The sequence below is a fragment of the Cebus imitator genome, unplaced genomic scaffold (assembly GCF_001604975.1).
Source record: "Cebus imitator isolate Cc_AM_T3 unplaced genomic scaffold, Cebus_imitator-1.0 Scaffold70, whole genome shotgun sequence".
NCBI lineage: Eukaryota > Metazoa > Chordata > Mammalia > Primates > Cebidae > Cebus > Cebus imitator.
The window spans coordinates 923,444-946,703 of NW_016107385.1; the positions used below are offsets into that span (position 1 = coordinate 923,444).

Here is a 23,260-nt window from a genome sequence, read left to right on the forward strand (position 1 = left end):
TTTTAATCTATTTTTCATTCATGTCCTGGTAAATGCCTAGAAAAAAAGTTGCAGAGGGGGTTCAGTCTAGGCTTAGGTAGGTTATTTCTGTGTGTGTTTGTTCACTTAAATTTGTGTATTCATAAATAAAAGTATTACCTGAAGTAGAGGAATTAAGAATTGCTTTTGTTGAAGCTGTAGCAAGAATTATTTTCCTTCTTTCCAAAAAGTAACAGTTTTTGTCAGTAAGAATCTTTAGGAATTGTTTCAAGTACTGACAGATTCCTTAGATCCTTGGTGTAAAGGGAAGAGGAGTTTATGCTTTAGAGTCAAACCAATCTGGGTTCCCATCCTAGCTCTGTTATTTACTTACAGAAATGACCCTGGGCAAGTTACTAAACCTCTTTGAGCTTCTGTTTCCTGATTCAGAGTATACATCCATTTCTCTGACAGTAGCCTTAAGCTCAAGGAGTCTGAATTTTTGACAACAGCAGTAACAACAACAAACTAATTTAGAATGTTTATGTCAGGTTGACTGGTATGTCCTCTTCATTTAGGTAGAGCACTCCATGGGAAATGTTTTGCAAAATAGCAAAAATTCAGAAATAAGGGATTTGGATGATTTTAAAGCATCGCTTCTCAGTCAGTGTAGCATGAGATAAGATACCTTTTCAGAGAGATGGTTGTTTTTAAAGTCATTTTACTAATTATTGCTAAGTTAGGCATCACTAGTGTTTGCCTCTTTGCACCACTGTGGCTCAACCCTGTCTTCTGAAATTGTTCTCTCTTTAAATCTATTACCTAATATCTTGCATTGGGTTATAATTTAGTCTTGCTGGATCAAGAGTTCTATTTATATAGTAACATTGGCCATTCTTCTGGGTTTATAATTTATGGTCCTATTATTTGAGGGTAGTCTTACGATCAGTTCTGGCATCTCCATATGTCCACCAACATATCATGTTTGGTAGAGAAACCAGTGAGAATAAGAACCAAGAAAGGCAGTTTTTTGGATTTGGTAGTTAGGACATCATTGCCATCTTTGAAAGAACGTTGAATACTTAGAGCCTTGTCTCACATTGAGGATACTGTACTTTCTATCTTTCATTTGTGCCATAAATTCCTAAACTTGGTTTTGACTAGAGGATCAATGGAAGTATAATTCATTGGTCATTTTGGTTGAGGCACTTGCTGTTTTATTTTCTTTCCTGAAAGACACTCGCAGGAAGCTATTGACTTCCCCTTGTCTGTGGTGAGCAGATGATACCTTTCTTATCGTTGTCTTTCCTCTGCTTGTGTCATATAAAGCTCCTACTTTCTACAGAAGGTTGGATACTTAAACTAAGTTTAACTTCCCTGGTTTATTTTTGAAAGGATTGTAAAGCTTAGTAAATGAATTACATCAACTCTGTTTTCCTTATAGTAATATGGTAGTAGTATCATCACTGCAAGTACTTGAGCTTAAGTGTTTTAAAAGAAGTAGTTCATTGAGAATCCTTCTCTCTCTTTGTAGTTACACCTGGAATTACAGTTTTTATATCAGTCTTTGACATCATTAAGGCCACATGTTATCATATATACTTAATATGTTTTTGAAATGAAATGTGCTTAGGAATATAATCTTTTATTGGATAATCAATTACCAAATCAATGGCAATAGAAAGTCCGGTGTTGTTATTGTATAAATGGATATTAAGTTAATGAATATAAGGTATGTCGTTATATACATAAAAAATGTTTTCCTAAAAAAAATTTCTTAGTGAAGTGAGTACTACATTTGTTACAGAATTTGCTAAACAGATTTAAGTGATAAAAAATTAAGGCTTTAAGTTTCAGAAATACTCTCTCAGACTAGAAATAATATAACATTCTAAGGAATTTGTCATATATCACACATATTTCATATTTTTTCATATTTTCTTTTTTTACAAATTCATTTTTTTCTTCAGACTTGGTAAACAGGAAGTAACATTACTTTTTTAGTTGAAACACATTGTACATATGTATGAGGTACACAGTGATGTTTTGATACATACAATGTATAGTTATCAGGCAGGATAATTGGCATATCCCTCATCTCAAACATTTGTTATCTCTTTGTGTTGGGAATGTTCAATATCCTCCTTTTAGCTATTCGAAGCTAAATATTAACTACAGTCATCATACAATGGTATACAACACTAGCATTTATTCCTCCTATCTAGCCGTCGTTTTGTATCCTTTAACAAATTTCTCCTTATCCTTCCGCACTTAATATTTTTAATATTAATTTGCACTGTTATGTCTGATACTTTGATGTCCTTAAATATTGGCTTCTATTTACTAGAAAGGATAATATAACTTGAAACTTTGATGTAAACTTTAACTTTTAGAATATTAGAAACTAAAAGAAAATGTTTCTTCACACAGGTGCTGATGGGAAGAGTGCCTGACAGGGGAGGCCGGCCGAATGAAATTGAACCACCACCTCCAGAAATGCCCCCTTGGCAAAAGAGACAAGAAGGCGGCGGTGGGAGGGGTGGTTGGGGTGGTGGTGGTGGTGGTAGAGGTGGTGGTGGTGGGGGGGGAGGAAGAGGTGGCTGGGGAGGTGGAGGAGGTTGGGGAGGGGGTGGCGGTGGGGGAGGGGGAGGAGGAGGTGGTAGAGGAGGTTTCCAAGGCAGGGGAGATTATGGTGGAAGAGGGGGCTATGGTGGAAGAGGGGGCTATGGTGGAAGAGGCTATGGAGATCCATATGGAGGTGGTGGTGGTGGCGGTGGTGGGGGTGGATATAGAAGATACTAAAAACTACAAAAACTAGATAGCAGTGCTTGCTTCTTTATAGATATGTTAGACATAGTGTTCTAAATAACATACTTGAATATCATCTTTGAGGTAAACACCATGTTAGACTTCCTGGTGATACCATTCTTGAATTGGTTAATATGTAAGAACAATGTTTTTTACTACCAGTTGATCTCTCAAATGAAGTGATGACTTTTTCCATATTCTGTGTACCCTTGAGCATGTTGTGTCTTTTTAAAAAACAAAAAAGAACAAAAATTATTTTTTAAACTGTAAATATTTATTACCATCAAACTTGGAAAATGGAAAGTATTTTATTGTCATGATTGAATTTAGATTGTTACCTGTATTTTGTTCAGGTTTGAGACTTAAATGAACCCACCTGTAATGGAAAGGAATATAGACCCTTGCCTCACCTGTATTGCTGTGCATGTGTTTTGTGGATTTTTTCGTTCGATTTTACAAAATAGGGAAAGGCACTTACAGTTGTGTTTAGTAGGCAGTTGTTGTGAATCATTTTTTTCTCTTAGGAGATCCCTCTCTAGCCATGTTTCTGTTAAAGTTTCATTAATTGAAGCCCAAGTTTACTTTTTACTGTACATATTTATTGTCTAATTGGATTTGAAATCTTCATGATCTTGTTTGACTGACAAAGCATAGTTAAAGATTGAGGTCAGAAATACTTTAACAGAGCAAAGACACCTACCAACTTTATATGATGGTGTGAGAAATAGTCCTATAAACTGGTCTCTTCATGATTTATATTCTCACTTTAGACATCCAAATAATAAAAGGCAGGCTGATGTGTATCATACGGGATTAAGGCAGTAATTTCCAGCTTCAGTAGATCAAGGGTAGGGCTAAGGCATCCGTTGGTAATTCTGATTCACAGCTAGATTTGGGAAACACAAAGTTAGGGAATGGCTATATGTGGTTTGCTAGTTGGAGCAAAGTCTTAGTTATCAAGAGTTGTGAATTTGAATCGTGGCACTAGGTTAGGGTGCTGTGGGTTGAAATGACCTTAGTTCTCAAGGAGCGATTTGTCCTCATTTGTCAGATGAGGAATGAGACACTTGCCATCATATCACATTGTTTCATAAAGACCTAAGTACAAATGCAATTTGTTAAAAACTTACAGAGGGCCAATTTTGAATGCTTTAAGATGTAGGCCAAGTAATGCATTTTCCTTAGTGTAAAGAGTTAAAGAAAAAGAGCTGGTAACATAAATGTTTTCCATCTCAGTGTAAAATCTGTATCTCATTGTAGGCTTCTGGTCAATACCTCTGCATAACAACTTTCTGTGATCTAACCAACTCAGGTGATAGACAGCTGAATTGTTACCAGTGGACAAGTGGTATTAGATGTTTAGCAGGTTTTTTGTTGTTGTTGTTGTTTTGGTTATCTCTGTGGTAAAATCTAAAATAATGTTAAAACCTTAAAAGTAAATATTGAATATTCTGTAATCTTAGACATGTATTTTTCAAGCTAACCCTTTGAAGAAATGTGTTCAAGGTAGGAAAATATAAAGTTTTTTAGTTATTTGTAAATTTATTTTTTGTGTGTTTATGTTTAATGAAAAGACTTAATTTCATTTGTGATAGCTAAAAGGTTTCCCATAATTAAGAAAATGCCTTTATCAATAGTTATGAACTCTGAAAAATAATTTTTAAAAACTATATAAGGAAAAAGCTATTTGAGTAAAATATTTCTAGAGTTATTTGTTTAAAAATCTGCATTTAAAACCTTTACATTTCTGCCTTTTTTTTTCCTAGCATTAGTTTCTGATAAAGGGCATTTACAATTACTTCAACTTTTTTGCCACTAAAGGTTTGTGGTAACTATGACAGAAACAATAGTTTATCAGTTTCATAAGGTTTTCAATAAGATTTCTTTGTACCTTTATAGGAGTGCCTCTTGAGCTATTCACTACAGTCACTTATTTCTTATCAAAGTTTAGCACTTGCTCCTGGAAACATGTTGGAGCTGAAACCACTCCTAGGTACACATTCCTATAAAGCTTAATTGAATGAAAAGCTGAATCATGTAGAATCTAATATTTTACTTTTTCCTGTAAAGTGGGATTTTCATATTTGTTCAGTAAAAATTTCTTTTGTAGAACAGTTTGCTGAGCAGTATCTAGAATAGCAGGAAGGGGATTTGGGGCCTAATGTGAAAGGCCATAGTGTGAAAATGTTTTATAAATTGAGTGCAATACAACACGGAGTATGATGAATGGCACTCTTCTGATTCCTAAAATCTAACACTTTTTTGATATCTCCTTTTCATTCTTTTTTTGCCTGGTTCTCAGTTTCATTTTTTACTACATCATTGTCCTTCCCTTTTTTCTTCTTTATCTAGCCTAGTACCTACTAGGACGTATAGACACGATCTTACTGGGAGTTTCTGGATTAAAGTTGTCACTGACCTTTCCTCTGGACCATATAAAGAGCATGTATTCTGTCTATACATAATCACCACACTATTACTCATAAGCACGCATCAAAAGGGAAACAAGGGTTTTCTTTGAACTAACTTACTTTTGTTTTGCAGATCAGGGAAACTTTCCCTCATTAAACAGAAAAGGGAAAACATTTTAAATAAAAAACATCTTATTACCTGTATTTGTGACAAAAGGAGGCACGACAACCTAAAAAAAAGTTTGTGACCAGAAAAATGTCCTGAGCAGTGATACTATCTATAGCTTGGAAGGAGCACAGGTTAGAGAAACTGGGGGATGAAAACTGGGGGAGGTGAGCAGGCAGTTTAATCTCTCCTTCAGGACCAGGTTGTCCATATGACTTCATTACTTTGTATGAAGTATTATGAACTGTCCAAATGATAAATACACTCACATCTAAATGTTCTAGAATGCATTCCACAGGGGAATCTGAGTGACTGAATTTTTTCCTCTCTCTTCATTGGTTTGGTTAAACAAAAATTTAGCTGGGGATTAAGGGAAAATTGTGGCTATCTCTGATTACTCTAAATAATCATGACCACAAATAAATTCCTCTTGGGGGTCTGTTACCTGGATTGAACTATCGTTTACCAATTTTATCCATAGCTTCAAAGTTTCTCTTCTTTACTTGCTAGTTTGCTTAGATGAACAGTGGAATTAAAAGCCACAGAGAATTGACAACCTCAATTCTGTCTCCTTTAATGTTAAGTATTTATAGACTTAATATTTAGTGACCACTGTAAGTTATGAATAAGATGGAAAGAGGTTAAATATTCCTATACTGTTACTTCTTTGTGTTGTAAAAAGATTTAGAAAAATTTAAACTGAATAGCTGCTTTGCCTTTCCTTCCAGGAAAACTCAGTTTGAGTAACAGAATAGGGGAATGGTCTTAGCTGTGGATTATAGTAAAAATTCAGGTAAAGTGTTTACATAGTCACGAAATAGAAGAAGCACAAGACATTTATGTTGTAGGGATCCTAATGTCTTTTATTATATAAATATTACACAAAGAAAACTTACATTAGGTATCAAAAAAACTTTACAATATATGTACAATTGTTTTTTTCTTGCAGTTCTGTATTATACATTTTTAGACAGAAGTTCACAACTGGTCAGTAAAAAAGGTGAGTCAGCAAAGAAAATGAGAAGTGACCGTGCTGTTAGTAAAACAAGATTTGTCCTTGTTTTGGCAGATAAATACCTGGCCAAACTAAAGTCAGTGTGAGAAGCAAAAATTTGTACTAGGATTGAGAAACCAAAACCTTTTTTTCAGATTATTTCTGTAGATCCCACTAGCCCCATGTTGCTCAACACAAACATTGTTAACTTGTATACTATACTATACCTCTTTGGCCCTTGCTGGACTGTAAAGACCTGTGGTGAAACTGTTTCCTCTTGTCCATTTCAGTGGTAAATTCTGCAGTACTTGATACTGTTAGCCATTGCTAATTTGACTAAAGGGGCTGTAACCTTTTGAATCCCTATAGATTATAGGTTATTTATATAAAAACTCAGTGGGGATCTTTATTTTGGATGGAAAGTAGGAAGAATGAAAAAAAAATGTGTTCTGTGACTGTTTTAAAAAATTGAAGTATTCCATCTTTGGTCTGTATCAAAGGAAAATAGTGAAGAATATGAATTTTAGAGTTTGTCCTAACTCATGTTTGTCCTATAAAAAGCAAGTAACAAAGTGTTACTATAAGTTTACATGCCAGTTTGTGGGCCTAAGCAGGCCTGCTTTGGGTATTTCTGAATTTAGATTTAGAAAAGGGCACATATGTGTGTAAAATGTTTCTTTATAATGTAATGAAACACTAACTACAACCTAGTTCTATGTCACTAAAACTCAGTGCAAGGAGGAACGCAAATGGGAACTGGTCTTTCATCAAAGAGAATTCTTAGATGATCTGAATCCTCCAGGTAAGCAATGCTGTATACATACTTTGTATTCCTATGAAGACGTGGTGTTCTTGGCTTTAGGTTTGGAACTTTTAATTGTTAACATTATATTCTTGGCAACTGGACAGCTTGTTTATGAATTTCAAGTCAGTCTGGTACCAGACTTTTCAGGCACGGAAACCAAGTACCCTGAAAAAGGAAAATGATTGTATGATTTTTTTTTTTTTAAGAGAACTAAAAAGAGGCTGACAAAGGAATTTGTGAATAGTTGCCTAAGCAACTAAATGAGCCCATTTATTATTAACCTTCATAAAAGAAAACTCACAGGATTGTGATTTTACCAAACAATACAGTTTTACCTTGTGAGCAGTCTAATCTTGTGACAAACTGAACTTTATATTCGTGACTTTGTATAAATGACTAAAACTTGTTTAATTCACTTCCACATTATTTTATGGAGGAAACAAAATTCCAAGCCACATACATGCCTGATATTGTATATACATATTATATACATATGTACACACAGTCAGCTATTATTTAAGCCACTGATCCAATTAGCTTATTTCTAAAGAGTAGTAATAGTGAAGACAGTTCAGCACAAATTCAGTTCAAAAAGAGGACTTTCAAAATAGTTTACTTCAGAAGATGGAACATGAAGAGTTAGACTCTTCATAGACTTTTTTTATTTTAAAGCCATCAATTCCTAATTCTGTCCACTGTATAATATATAAGGACAAACGTGTTTGCATTATGTTTATTTTAATTAACCAGTAATATGAGATGGTAATAGCTATGTTTTCAGGTACCTAATTTGACTACTTATTTTATGACGACTGTAAATTGTAAGGCTACAACTATGAGTTGACCTGCAGTTGGATAATGTCTTGTTTAATAGGCCTCTAAAATGTTTTGGCTATATTGGTAGAAATCCGCTCATAGGTAGATATGCTCATGTGTATGAGTGTAGTGAGGAAGGAGGGTACATAGGCTAATTGATTAGATCTGAGGTAGTGAAGAAGGGGCCAGGTTTACAAAGTATGCTGGGATATAGAGGAAATCTACTCTTGGGATATGGGTAGTTCTCTATTATAAGCAAGCTTTGGCTGGAACAAAATAAGTCTGTTGACAGAAAACAGAGGGTAGGAAGCAAATACATTTTCCAGAGATTTTAGTTTTAAGGAAGAACCAGCCAGGCAGGCCACTGAGATGCCCCCTTGTCAGGAAACGATAGTCATATTTTAGATCACATACTTTTGATAAACGTCAGCAGTATGAATAGCAAAAGTTTTGTATTCTTTAGTTTTCCCCCTTTGAGTCAACTGACTGAAGGAGAAAACAATGCTGCACATTAGGATTCTTTTAGGTAAATAAACAGAGGCTTTTCCTTTTAAAGTACTGTTTTAAAGCTGGTCAGTCTGAAGTTCCTCAGGTCTGTGTGTTACAGTCACTTTTGGAAATGAGATCTCCACTATATACTCATCTACAGATTGTGCTCCTTGAGTTTCTGGGCTAAGAACAGTCACCCTGCTCCATTTGAGCTAAGACATGATTGCTTTTTTGAAGCTGGAGGGATTCTATTTTCTTCTGTGCATATTTCAGTTGGATCTTTAGGGCATCATTATCTGCTTTCAGATTATTTATTTCCTAAAGGGAAAGGAGAATGAGGTATGTTAATAAAGCAGCAATGAATAGCAAATCAATTACGAATGGAGAGTGCCACTTTTGATTGGCATCTCCTATTCACTGTGGCTGAGAATTAAAAACTATTTTCAAGATAGTTATTTTGCCCTGAATAGAAAATAGCAAGTTAAATATCAAACGAGCATTTGTAAGCAGCAGTTAGTCTTTGTTATCAAAGTTTGTGAGTGGTTAGTGGGCAGAATAACCCATTTTGGAGCAATCAGTGGATAATGACAAAACCTTTGGATGTTTTCTCTCAGGAGATCTCAACTTGGCATAAACAGAGTCTCTGGTCAGGTCTGAGCCATGAAAGCATAATGGAGAATTCTTTAATATGAGGTATCATAGCTAATTTAAGCTAAGAATTTTACCCCACCCCTAAACTGAGATTTAGTGATCTAATTTGTAGTGCTATCGTCATACAGCCAACAGCTGATTTCCAGTCTTCTAATTTTGAGTCCAGTGTTCTTATATTCTTATCCTGTACTGATTACTCCAAGAGAATACTATATACAATGTCTGTGTAATTTGGGATACACTGGGTTGTTTCTCAAGCTGAATTATCTAGATAGCTGTATTAGCTGCCATACAATACTGAGCACTTGCTATGTGTCTGTGCTGTGTTATATGATAATGGAATACCTTAACCTTCACAAACACCTTGAAAATAGGTGGTATACCTCAATCTTATAGAAGAAAATGTTGCCATATAGTATAAAACTGCAGAGTTGAACTCTGGTTTATCTAAACCAAAAAGCTTTTATTTGCTTATTCTTTTGCCCTGTGTTGGTTCAGAAGTGCATTATACTTAAAATAATATGTAACATTAAGACTTACTAATATATATTATGTATTATTGTAAATACTGATTTAATTTGACTAGTTGTTGTGGATAGGACTGTTGAATTACACAGACTAGTCATTGTAAGGATTATATGTAATGGGAAAGTGGGACACATAATTTTCCTCTAAAATGCACACAGTGAATTGTGGAGCTTAGGTCTATATGACAAGCCTAAAAAGTAAAGAGAGGCAGTGGACAAAGAGAGTTTATTGGCTCTGATATTGCTGAGTAGGAATTCTAATCTTTCTACAAGCCACCTCTCAAAGCATTGTTGCCAACCACATTGTTCCTTTTCATTGGCATGTAAAATGTCATTGAGGCAAACCTTACAGAACATGGAATCCCAGCCTTGTATTTCACAAGGACCAAATAGACCGTAGAGTTTAACAGCTGGTGTAAGAAACATTTGGGACTGAAAACACAAATCTTTGCCTCCAAGACCAAAGTTCTGTCTATTGAGTTCATTTTTTGAGGTTTCTTTCTTGGTTTTTAAAGGTTGCATTTGGCAGTTTCTATCCCTGAAGAGGAAGGGGTTTGTGTAACCTACGTTTTGCTACCTTCTGATTGACTTGGTTTTTATAACACATCTTAACAATAACTCTGAGCAGGTAGAGTACCATTCATCCAGAAAATCTGTTCTTTTTCCATAAATTTGTCTTAATATTATGTTCTTTGTACCAAGCACCAAATCAAGAGTTTCACATACATTATCTAATTTGTTTCTTCAAATGTTTCTTTAATCCAATTTCTGGGGTCTGACAGGGAAGGTACAGCATTGAGGACAATGCAGGGAATCCTGAAACCCTCATGGACAGTTTTTCACTCTGCAGAATGTAGAATTAATTATATAAGGAATTCTATTAGCTGGATACTGGTTTTGTGTTTGCACTGACAGGCTTCCAGAAACACAGTGCAAACCTTGATGTTTTGGGGAAAAGCCAGAAAGGCATTCCTCCTCCTCTAATATACTGAATGATAATGTTGATTGATATTAATGTAACCTTGCTTCCCTGTCTTTAAAATGGCTTAGTTACCTATAAGTGGTAAGAAAATACTGTCATAGGATAGTAGGGCTCGGCGTGGTGGCTCACGCCTATAATCCCAGCGCTTTGGGAGGCCAAGGTGGGCAGATCACCTGAGGTCAGGAGTTTGAGACCAGCCTGACCAATATGGAGAAACCCCATCTCTACTAAAAAGGCAAAATTAACCAGGTATGGTGGTACATGCCTGTGATTCCAGCTACTCGAGAGGCTGAAGGAGGAGAATGGCTTGAACCTGGGAGGCAGAGGTTGTGGTGAGCCAAGATTGCGCCATTGCACTCCAGCCTGGGTAACAAGAGCGAAACTCTGTCTCAAAAAAAAAAAAATTAAATTAAATTAAAAAAAGAAAAAGAAAGGAAACTACTGTCGTAGGACAGAGTTTCTTACCATTTATAGGTTATTACCAATTAAAGGTAACCTCTTGAGACAGCCCTGTGATTTGTGTCCTCGAGTCTAAACAAAAAGAAGTATATCAGTGATTGAACCTACAGAATTGAGTGTCTCGACAGTTGCCTGTTGGCTCGTCTTCCTTCTGCTGTTCCCATTTCCTACTTTCCTTTTTTTTCTTTTTTTTAAAGATGGGGTCACACTCTGTTGCCCAGGCTGTTATGCCGTGGCTTCATATTGGCTCACTACAACCTCCGCCTCCTGGCTTCAAGTGATTCTCCTGCCTTAGCCTCCCGAGTAGCTGGGATTGCAAGTACCTTCCATCATGTCTGGCTAATTTTTGTATTTTTAGTAAAGACAGGGTTTCACCATGTTGAGGTCAGGCTGGTCTCGAATTCCTAACCTCATACCTCTGCCTTCCAAAGTGCTGGGATTACAGGTGTAAGCCACTATGCCCAGCCCTACTTTTTCCTGTTTTTAATGTCATTGTTCCCTTCTCTCAAAGCTTGTCATCATGTTTCCAAACTCTTGTTCTTCTTTTCTTGGTAAACTTTGTCTTTTCTTGGTAAACTTTGTCTTTTCCATTGTCTCTATTAGGTACCTGATAATTAGGATATTGTGAACCTAACATTAAAAAGCAGCTCCTGTTGTCATAATTGTAAACATTTTATAGATTCTATTGCCCTATATTATATTCAGCCATGTATTTGCTGCTACTATCGCTTTCACTGTTCTACTATGTATAAAAGATCAGCACATTTCCTCATGTGTCAGAAAAGATTCTCCTCATTTATATTAGGAAGTAGGTGTTTTCTATGGTGAGCCACAATACACTCACCTTTCTCTTGTTGTTGCTGTAGAACTAAAATCACTAACTTCTCTTAGGTAACCATGATCCCAAACCATAACCCTGATGAACATGTTAAAGAGACCTCTAGGGAAGGAGGATTTAGGCACGTTCATTTTAGTTCCATCTAGAAAAGGAGTGGTAGAACAGTAAAGCTGACCAGTAGATACTGTGGTTTTTCTCCGTGAGCCTAGTAAACAGTGCTTTGGGCACTGGCACCACACTCTGAAGTGCCACCTGTGTGGTGATAGGGAGCCCTGTAAAGCCTGTGCTACTTGTGTAATATGAACCAAGCCCCCCCTCCCCCCGGGGTTGTGAGAAAGCTGGAATCAATCCATCCTTTCTTCCTTCCCTCCCTCCGTTTCTCCCCTCTCTTTTTGTTTTCAAGACTGCTTGGAGTCAGCCTGATGTGAATCTTCAGAATCTTGAGTTCACACGCTCTTTCCTGGTTTGGCTCCACTTCTCTAAGATAGTGTGAAAAAAAGGAAAATGAAAAGGAAGGTACCTGTTCCAGCTCTTGGTAGGTAGGCAGTCTGAGGTGACGGAGCTCCTCCTTTGATTTTATGAGGGAGTCTTTATTCTCCCACTTGACAAAAGCCCGTTTTCTGACCAAGACTGGGCTAGGACATGGAGAGGTGGGACTGGGAAGCACATAAAGAGTATCCTGGGCTGTCTTCCTTGGGGAAGACAGCACAAAGGGACCTGAAGAGCCCTCACTGCCAATCCAAGGCCGTGATTCGGTCTGGGTGGCCTTGTGGGCAACAGTCCTCTTTAGCCGAAGAGAAATCTTCTGCGAGGACACTCCCATCAGCATGATGGTCCGATCCTTACTTTCCTCGCCATGTTCCACAGCCTCCCCATTAGGGAATGTAAAAGGTCCTTCCTCAGGTGCTGTAGGAAAATACAGGACATTCTAGCTCAGGAAAGCAGAGACTCAAGACTGACCCATTCGTTTCAATGAGACCTTTCTTATTGTTACAGGCGTTCCATATGTTCAAAGAGGACCCATTTTCAGGCACTCAGTTTAGGTGGTAAATGAGGGCTGAAATCGGGGGCTTTGCTGGCCAAGACATGGCCACTGGTGTCAAGCTACATCCACCCTGAGAAAGAGCATCTTCTGTTTGCACAAAAGTTGCCTAGAGGGTTTCTGTTTTTGGAGGTAAGTTGAAGCCCCTGCCTCAGTGCCATAGTTTCATAATTAAAGAGAACAAGAATAATATATAGACAGAAATGCTCCATAAATAGTCCCTTGGACCCTGAAATTTGGGAGCTGTCAGCATTCATGTCTCAGTCCTAATACAGGCACCCTCAAGCAAATGATAAGAACTCTCTGGGGACCCATTTGTACAGTGGGCACAGCTTAACCATTAGAAAGAAATGTGCGTTAAAATGAATTGCCATTGTTTGATACTGATAGGAAAAAGGTAAGTTACTCTGGTTTTCTTCTGCATCTAAGACCCACCCACTACCCAGGACCCAGCCAATAATTTCAACCATAAGGAGTAACTTCCTGGAAAAGTAGAGTAAGAGCAGATGTATTTAAGATGGGTGACAGAGAGGCTTTAAGATAAACGGCATCATCTAAGTTTACTTTTTGGAAAGACTCAGCAGTGATTAAAACATTGGATAGTCTGACCTTGAAGACATTGGATTAGTATAGTCAAGATGGCTTTAAAAAACAAAAAAGTTTTCTAATTAGTATTTGACCAGAATCAACCAGTTGTAAAACTAGAAATTTTACAAAGTTCCTAGTTTAATTCTTGCCGAAGAGAACACAATTTAAATTAACATTTAATATTTATCCAAGAAAGCTCAAAATTGTAATTACATAGTTATTTAAATGTTCAAATATTTAAATTGTTATGGTCACCCTAAAATAATTACACTGTCTTTTTTGGAGGAGTATTACGGGTGATTTTTTATATCTCCATTTTCCAACTTTTCTGTAATACAGTTATATGTTCTTTTTACCAACCGAAATTGCCAAATTATGAATATAATCCCTTCTGTGATTTAGGTTGAATTCCTAGACGTACAGGGAGCATAGGCACTATACACTTTGGGGAGCAAAAGGCAGAAAGCAAATAACAAAATAGAGCAAAAGGCAGAAAGTAGATAAGAAATGTGGGTACTGTACACTCTGGGGAGCTAAAGGCAGAAAGCAAATAAGAACAAAAAGCAACAGAAAGCCCTTAACATTGCAGGAAGAGTCCGAGACCACACTGGTATAGAAATCAGGAGAGGTATAAGTTTCATGAAAGTGAAAGTTGATGAAATTGAGAAAGACAATAATGGGCTAAATCACTGCAAATTTTGATTTGATAAGCAGATACCATCCCAAATAATTATGAGGTGGAAACAACTAGAATGGATGATACCCAATCATCATTTCTGCCTAGGCAGAAATAGACCTTGACTTCTAGCAACTTAATATAGTAGTTTTCTAAAAGGAAAAAGTCAAATAGGCTTTGACTTTTAGCAACTTTATAGTAACACAGTAATTATCATTTTGTTGCCCATGATACATATGTGTTTATCCTACTTACTGGTCTACTTCCTGAAAAGTGCTTGTCTTACCAGTGTGGGGCAGGGTATGGAGAAAGAGGAGAGATGGCCTGGAGAGGAGAAGTCTCTTAACAGCAGACCCTTCAGGGATTACCTTTTGAGGCTTGAAATTCAGGCTGCTCTCTGCTACCTTTTCCACTTGAAAATCTGCATTTTATGTGACAGAACTGTAGTGCCCTAAGGTTATGTGTAACTGAAAATACAGAGTTCATGATGAAATATGGGGGTACAGGCCTATTTTTCACAATGGTGCTTGTGATTTCTATTAAAAGTTGAACATCAAATCCTTAGTTGATTAGCATCTTCTTTCTTAGAAAAGACTGTAAGAGGATTTTTCCCCCTAAGTACAAAACACTCCAAAGGTTTCAAGTCAGCCTGTGTTTAGATAGACAGTATGGGGAAGGATTTAGGAACACAGCAGAAAATTTGTACTTGGCTGATGTGATAAACTGGAATATGCATTTCTTGCATGGACGTAAGCACTTAAGCTTTGATCTAATTGATCAATAAATGCATATTGATATTTACCAATGAACATTAGAAGTGCTTTAAATGCAGAATATATACTATGTGGAGTTCAAGTTTTCTCTAGGCATTTGTTGTAACTATAGAGGCCTTACCACTTTAGGGAGCTTATTTCAAAAGAGTCATGATATTAGCATATGGTACATGTGTTAGGCCTGATTTTAAGTGCTTTATATAAATAAACTCATTTATTACTTCCCTTTTGGGTTCTAATTATAAGTCACATGACTTCTTATATAAAACTGGCACTAACCTAATAAACATTGGATTTTTGCCCAATACCTATATGTTCTTTAGTTAGTCAAGGTGATGAGTGTTTTGACATGCTGGCTAACCAGCTGGCCCAGAGAGCAGGGCCTAGTATAGCACTATGAAGCCTTGTGCCCCCAACCCTCCCCAGCAAACCCTTCATGTCACTCTTTTCTAAGTAGCTCATTTTATCATATAGACAGACACCTGTCATTTAAGACTCTCTAGAGTGTCTTGTTTTTCTACTTTGTCTCTTACCCAAACCTTCATTTCTGCCGTAACACCTTTTTCACCCACTATGTCAACAGCACTAAAGCTGTTCTGCCCTTTGCCTTTTGCTCCGACCGTACATCCTATCTGGAATGTGCTCCGCCTCCTCTCTTAACTGAATTCTACCCTTCCTTCAAAACTTAGCTGAGATTCCACCTTCTCCATAAGGTCCCAACAGCCCCAGCAGAGTGATCTCTCTGTTATTTCCTCCTGTCATTTGGTGTCTCTGCAGCCTGTTTGGCTCTTAGCATATATTCTTGCATTGTTTCTAAACTGCTCTATAGTTGTATATTATCTTTCCCTCGAACTAGAACTACTCCGTGAAGACAGAGGTAGTCTATTCTGCTTCTTTTCTCTTTAGACCTGGGGCATCCCAAACATATTTAGTTTAAAATCATTTCCTTATTGTACTGCTGTTTGCATTTTAATATAAGTGAATTTGCTAGTTTATTTTTTGAATGTTGAATGTGTTGGCTTAGTCCTAGGATTTTCTTTGTATGATTTGGAATTTTAATCTGCAAGCTCCCCTTGGGTAGGAGTTTTGCTCTCCCTCTTCCTTTCTACATTTAGCCCTCTGTTTCTAGAATTTTGACAAATATCTCCCACCTGGCCCCTCAAGGTCCCCCAGACAAGGACCTGGTCTTAAATTAATGGCTTGGGGCTCCTCTCCTGGAGAAAAATTGGGATATCACAGTCACTCAGCTAGTAGAAGAATGCCTGTGGCTAAGTCTGCTTCTTGCTGCTAAGTGATAGTCACAGGTGTTTTTTTTTTTTTTTTAGCCTTCCTTCTCAATTTTAAGCAGTAAGTCTGGTTCTGGTAACCTTTCCTGCATAGACCACCGTGGTCTCTGTTACTATGCAGAAATCTAATTCGCAGCTGCCTCTACCTGCTTCCTACACATGCAGCCAAGCAGACCAGTAGCTTTTTCTACTCTTTGCATTGTGTACATATCTGACCTGTGATATTTTTGTCTTTGTTTTTGAATGCACTATGCCTTTTAATATTATTTACATACTATATATGTTAATTTACGTTATATACATACACATACATACCCATGTACATACATATTCTCCCTATCACTGTTTTGGGTTTGGAGCCGGGGATGGGGTGGGGATACTTCAGTGTTAACTTGAGGCACTATCTTGGCCTGAAGTCAGCATCTATGCTTGGTGTAGGTGCTCAATAAGTACCTGCTGGTTTTTATGCCTAACTGGACTCTGCTATTCTCACACCTTCTTAAGTCTGAGACATAGGCATGGAGCTAAAATCCAAAGCTGTGGGAGGGTTCAGCCCTGGCCTCGCTGTTAATTGAAACTCAAACATAGAGTCATGAAGTCATCTTTCCTCCTCTAAAACTTTTCCCTTCCTACTTCACTTTCCAAGATGAATGTTCCCAGTGCCTACTTACCATGGAGCAGATCTTTGGCTCCCAGTGAGCAAAGGTTGGACAAGGGCCCCACGGAGGTGGCGTTCTCTGTGGGAGCTACTGGGTTCTTGGCCCGCTTCTTGCACTCAAACACAACCAGATCTTTGCACTGTTTGTGGCAGTTCATCCCGCAGTCTGTGGATAAGACATCCTGGGTCAAGAAATCTTTCACTTTCTCTCTTCCCCAGTGTGTCTTACAACCAAATTCATGCAGTGCTCTCTTGTGACACCTGTCTGTTCTATCTTCTGGAGCTAAGACACTTAACATTCCTAATGAACCTAGCATTCTTCTCACTTGGTGAAGCCCAGAGCTCACACTCCAGATGTAGCCCTTATTGGTGAGTCTCAGCATCAGAGGCAGCATCCTGATATCTTGGAGGGAAGACATGGTGTCCTGGTATCCCACACATTCTGCCTACTCTAGTGAAACCCTCCAGAAATGATCGGCTGTTAGGTCTTATTTTCTTCCTTGTAGTAAAAGGTCGCCTCTCTTACACTCCTGAATCTTCCTAGTCACAAGGAAGGACAGTTATGTCCTGAGGTCTCTACTGATAAAGGAAGGCTGACAAGGGCCTTAAGTAATCATTTATCTTCTGTTCCAGAAGTGATTCTGTCCTTTTCACTGGGGACCTACGCTTCATGACTATATGAGATCACCATCTCCTACCAGCCATCCCTGTTTCTAGGCCAGTGAAGACAGAAAGAGGATTTTATAAAGGGAAACTGGCTAACTTCCTAACCAGACATTGTTTTTGGTGTGGTGGTCATTCACAAGGGGTGTTCTAGGGAAACCACTTTGGGGATGAGACTCTGAACTCTGCCGAGAAGCTGTGGACTAACTGGACAACTACTATGGGTAAAAAATGTTTTAGAGGAGGGACTCCAAGACCAGGTGATATGGTTTAGTTCTGTGTCCCCATCCAAACCTTACCTTGAATTGTAGTGCCCATAATCCCCACGTGTCATAGGAGGGACCAGATAGGAGGTAATTGAATCATGGGGGCTGTTACCCTCTTGCTGTTCTCATGATAGTGAGTGCTCATGAGATCTGATGGCTTCATAGGGGGCTTTTCCCCCTTTTGCTCGGCACTTCTCCTTCCTGCCACCATGTGAAGGATGTGTTTGCTTTCCCTTCTGCCATGATTGTAAGCTTCTTGAGGCCTCCCCAGCCCTGTGGAACTGTGAGTCAATTAAACCTCTTCTTTCCTTTATAAATTACCCAGTCAGGCAGTTATCTATAGCAGTGTGAGAATGGCCTGATACACCAGAAAAAACAGTCAACAATGCTGAGTCTTACCTTTACATCGATATCCTTGTTTGATCACTCCCCAGAGCTATAAAACAAGAGACAGAATGCACCAAATGTCATTTATTATCTGATATGAGGGCACAAAGTGACATGCCTTATTTTCCTTCATTCTAGCTCAGGTGGGATGAAAACCTTATTTATCTCTCATGTCTTGTCCCTTCTGACCTTAACTAAACATGAGAAAAGTTTATGCTGATCAAAGTTTCTCAAGATGCAGAAGATACAGCTTTTTTTTTTTTTTTTTTTTTAAATAGCCTTGCTCTGTCATGCCCAGGCTGGAATGCAGTGGTGCAATCTTGGCTCACTGCATCCTCCACCTCCTGGGTTGAAGCAGTTGTCCCATCTCAGCCTTCCAAGTAGCTGGGACTACCAGCCATGTGCCATCACACCTGGCTAATGTTTTTTGTATTTTTAGTAGAGATGGGTTTTTGCCATATTAGGCAACCTGGTCTCGAACTCTGAGTCTCAAGTGATCTGCCGCCTCAGCCTCCCAAAGTGCTGGGATTACAGGCATGAGCCACCACGCCTAGCCCTCACTAGCAGCTTTATGACCCAGACATTCTCCAGAAACTGATGAATCATAGGGCAAACAGGTTCCTCAGGACTCCAAACTGAGAAGGATACAGAGCCTTGCATCAGGAGCCCGGGTTTAGGGGGAAACTATTGGTCAGGGGTGGAACAGAGGAGGGGCACAGCCCAGGTTATCTCCTAAAGATAGAAGGTATCTCATATGTCTTTGAATTTAATACTTTAAAAGTATATCCCTAATTTAGCATTTCTGTACCATTTATCTAAGGCCTCATACATGGAAAAGAAAAATCAGAAAGAAATGAGAGACAATGAGTGCAGGTAAAAACCACACACTTGAGCCCTAGGTGATTCTAGGAGTCTGTTTGGGCTCTAAGCTGGGATGGGTTTATAAGGATTGTGTCTTAGTTAAACTGTCCCATACCCTTCCCCAAATTCAACCCTGAAGCACCCTACGAACAACTTACAAATCCAGCACAGTTGTCACAAAACGTGGGCTTCAGGTAGGTGGTCTCTTGGAAGTTGTGAGGAAAGCCCAGGCCTAGCTTGGAGTAGATTGAACTGGCTCGCATGAAGTAGGCTGTGATCTCGTCCCTGCTGATGAGGCCTTCCCTGCCAGCAAATGACCAAGGCAAGGATGTGAGTTTAAGGGGCATGGGGCAAGGGTGGCTTCTAGCCTTAAAAACTCACCTTTCTTTTTATCTTCAGTGGTAATATGGTATGTGCTACCTCATGATGACTTCCATGAGCCCTACTCTTAACAAGGATACAAGATGGCATATAATAAGTAGGTGAGGCAGCGTTACTCATTTCCACAGTTGTTCTTCAGCCAAACTAGGTTTTCCTAACTAACTTGACCACTACCTACAAGACTTGCAAAAGAAACAATGTAAAATGTACACATGTATTGGGAGAGAAATGTCTTATGCTAGTTTCTGACTTAAAACAGCACCCAACTGGAATCCACTAACCATACAATTGGTTTCCTATAGAGAACCAAGATAGTATTTAACCTTGAGAAAAGTAAATATGCAAATATTATTAAGTATTAGTTGTTTCCCAGAATCTGTAATGATAAAGCAAGAAGGTGGGCTAACCTTTTTCTTATTTAGAGTTGGCTGTTTCTAAAGTGGCAGATTTATGGAATATTCAATTCAGATTTTTTTTTTTTTTTTTTTTGAGACAGGTTTTGCTCTTGTGGCCCAGGCTGGGGCACAGTGGTATGATCTCAGCTCACTGCAACCCTCCACCTCCTGGGTTCTAACAATTCTCCTGTCTCAGCTTCCCAAGTAGCTGGGATTATGGGCATCCACCACTATACCCAGCTAATTTTTGTATTTTTAGTAGAGACACGGTTTCATCATGTTGACCAGGCTGGTCTCAAACTCCTGAGCTCAGGCGACCCACCCATCTCAGCCTCCCAAAGTGCTGGGATTACAGGCGTGAGCCACCATGCCCAGCCCTGAATAAAAGCATGCATATTTCATGGTTGGTTCTTTATGTGATCACAGCAGCAACACCTCTGAATTTTCAAATTCTTCTAGTGACATATCCATAAACCTGTTCTCACCAGTGGGCTCATAACCACATATTCCTGTATACAAACCCTCACCTGTCTTTGTCCATCACACAGAAGGAAAATGGAAAACTCGCAGCAATCTTTTCAAATTCTTCCTGAGAAATGTATCCATCCTGGTCATGATCATAGTTCTTGAAGACAGACTGTGAAAAAGGAGTGTTTTGGGTGATTACTAAAGAGAAACCGGTCTTCTCTGCCTTTAGTAAAATGACAAAGAGCTGGGGCCTTTGGATAAAAGCCATTTAACAGCCTGAATGAGAGGAATAGGGAAACCTGCTTTCGCTGAGGCAAAGATGTGGCCAGTCACATCTTAGGCCTTTGCTGGTACCAGCTTTTGGAGGGTATCCAGGTCCTTTCAGTCATTAGCACATCAATTATACCATCACATCGGCTACTTGTTCACTGCACAGAGGGATGTTCCCCCTTCACTCTTGCCCTTTTTTCATCACTCAGCTCCAGTTGCCCCTTCTTTGAGAAACTTCTGTAAACAGCCCAGTTGGAAGTACACTGTCCCAACTCTTAACCTTCTGTTTCTCACTGCTCTGCTCTTAGTTTTCTGTTGTTTACATGGGAGTTGCCCACAAGGAAAATGCAGACATAAGAGAATATATACCCCTTCCTCAGCAATTAGCACAGAGAACTGAATCAAGCAGTACAAACTTTTTCAGTTATAGTTTTACCTTATTACCCTTACTATAGTCAAATATATCCCAATACTTCTCTGCTCCTAAATCAAATGACAACCTTTAAACATGCTCTTCTGCTAGGTCTTTTAAGAGGCACAACTGCCTTCATATGAGGCCAAAGTGTGTTGTCAAAATAACTTTTGAATTGTTCTAAAGCCACAGTAAGAGAAGTAAGTGCTTCCTTTCAAGTTTCTTACCTTTACATTTCCATCATTATGCTCTCCTCTCCCTTTACCCCACGTACAAAACTGAGCCAGGCAGTGCCTTGCTTTTGCATGCTGAAACACAGCTGTACTTACATCTACCATCCTCTGGACGTGTTTGCTAATGGTCTTTGGATCAGGTTTGGGAGATACTCCAGAAGCCCAGTCCACTACTACTGGTGGCTTTGAAGGTGTTAGTGGCTAAAATGAAATATTCAGAAAAATCCTCATGACTACATTCCAACATTATATACCTCTCTTTCTTTACCCACTACTTGACAGTTACATTTATGGACAATTTTCAATTATGTTCAGTGGTAAGGAGCAGAAAACCCACAGGCAATTGAAATCCCTACTAATAATTTTGGCTAACAAGGTATTGTGCTTCATGGTTTCTAAAGTGCTCTTCACATACATTATCGGCAACTACAGATAATTTGAAATTCTCAATCTGCCTGAGTTGCAATTCGCTCTCCATTAAACCTTTTGTCAGAGCTATCAACAAAGAGTAAAGTGGATCATTTATGTTTCCTCTCTATTCTCTAGTCACTGTAGTAGAAATGTGAATAAGGAAATGCATAGCTAAAAGGCAGGAAGACACAGAAAAATAATCTGAAGCCTGGATAAGCACTTTTCTAAATACAGTCATGCATCACTTAATGACTGGATTATGTTCTGAGAAATGTGTCATTAGGTGATTTTGTCATTGTGTGAGCACCACAGTGTGTACTTACAGAAACCTAGGTGGTGTAGCCTGCTATCCACCTAGGCTAGATGGTATAACGTGCTGCTCCTAGGCCACAAACCTGTACAGCAGGTACTCAATACTGTACTCAATACTGTAGGCAATTGTAATAATGGTATTTGTTTATCTTAACATATCTAAACATAGAAAAGGTAAAAATGTGGTATAGAATTTTTTTTAGATGGTATACTTGTATAGGACACTTAACCACGAATAGAGCTTACAAGACTAGAAATTACTCTGGCGAGTCATGAGTGGTGAGTAGATGTGAAAGCCTAACATTACTGTATATTCCTATACACTTTATATACACTGTACGCTTAGGCCATACTAAGTTTATTAAATTCTTTTCTTCAGTGATAAATTACCTTAGTTTACTTTAAAAGCTTTTAATTTTTTTTAGCTTTTAATTTTTTTAACTTTTACTCTTGTAATAACACTTGGTTTAAAACACACATTGCATAGCTGTACAAGTTATTTTCTTTCTTTTTTTTTTTTTTTTTTTTNAGAGTCTCGCTCTATCACTAGGCTGGAGTGCAGTGGCGTGATCCCGGCTCACTGCAACTTCCATTTTCCAGTTTCAAGCAATTCTCCTGCCTCAGCCTCCCAAGTAGCTGGGACTACAGGAACGCAACACCACGCCCAGCTAATTTTTTGTACTTTTAGCATAGACGGGGTTTCGGCATGTTGGCCAGGATGGTCTCAATCTCTTGACCTCATGATCCACCCGCCTTGGCCTCCCAAAGTGCTGGGATTACAGGCGTGAGCCACCATACCCGGCCTATTTTCTTTCTTTATAGCCATATTCTATAAACCTTTTTCTATTTTAAAAATGTTTAATTTTAAAAAAACTTTTTTGGTTATAAACTAAGGTACAAGCAATTACATACATTAGCCTAGGCCTCTACAGAGTCAAGATCATCAATATCACTGTCTTCCACTCCACATCTTGTCCCGTTGAAAGGTCTTTAGGGGCAATAACAGGCATAGAGCTGTCACTTTCTGAAGGACTTGCCTGAAGCTATTTCACAGTTAACTTTCCTAAGTAGAAGGAATGCACTCTAAAATAATGATGAAAAGTATTGTAAAGTAAGTGCATAAGCCAGTCATTTATTATCAAGTATTATGTACTATACATAATTGTATGACCTAGACTTTTTACAGCTCAGGTTTGTTTACACCACTGTAATCACAGACATAGTGAGTAATGTGTTTCACTACAATGTTACAATGTAATATTGTAACCTTTTTT

The 23,260-nt window shown here is 38.4% G+C and overlaps 2 protein-coding genes across 5 annotated transcripts in view; one reads left to right on the plus strand and one right to left on the minus strand.

Annotated features, from left to right (window-relative positions):
- The window catches only part of FAM98B (family with sequence similarity 98 member B), a 28,591-nt gene extending 24,280 nt beyond the window's left edge, over positions 1-4,311 (plus strand). The window contains exon 8 of the mRNA XM_017530913.2: positions 2,389-4,311. Within this exon, the coding sequence (XP_017386402.1) occupies positions 2,389-2,760 (372 nt within the window). The 3' untranslated portion in view covers positions 2,761-4,311. The remainder of the gene's footprint in view (positions 1-2,388) is intronic.
- Positions 4,312-6,188: 1,877 nt separating this feature from the next.
- The window catches only part of RASGRP1 (RAS guanyl releasing protein 1), a 76,554-nt gene continuing 59,482 nt past the window's right edge, over positions 6,189-23,260 (minus strand). For 2 of the 4 annotated variants that reach the window (XM_017530908.2, XM_037739404.1), the window contains 7 exons: positions 21,360-21,464; positions 20,408-20,517; positions 19,263-19,407; positions 18,256-18,292; positions 16,941-17,093; positions 12,425-12,810; positions 7,207-8,765 (listed from right to left, as the gene is read on the minus strand). In XM_017530908.2, the coding sequence (XP_017386397.1) occupies positions 8,631-8,765; positions 12,425-12,810; positions 16,941-17,093; positions 18,256-18,292; positions 19,263-19,407; positions 20,408-20,517; positions 21,360-21,464 (1,071 nt within the window). In that variant the 3' untranslated portion in view covers positions 7,207-8,630. Of the gene's footprint in view, positions 8,766-12,424; positions 12,811-16,940; positions 17,094-18,255; positions 18,293-19,262; positions 19,408-20,407; positions 20,518-21,359; positions 21,465-23,260 lie in introns of all 4 variants that reach the window. The other 2 variants (XM_017530907.2, XM_017530910.2) reach the window with 2 other exon arrangements.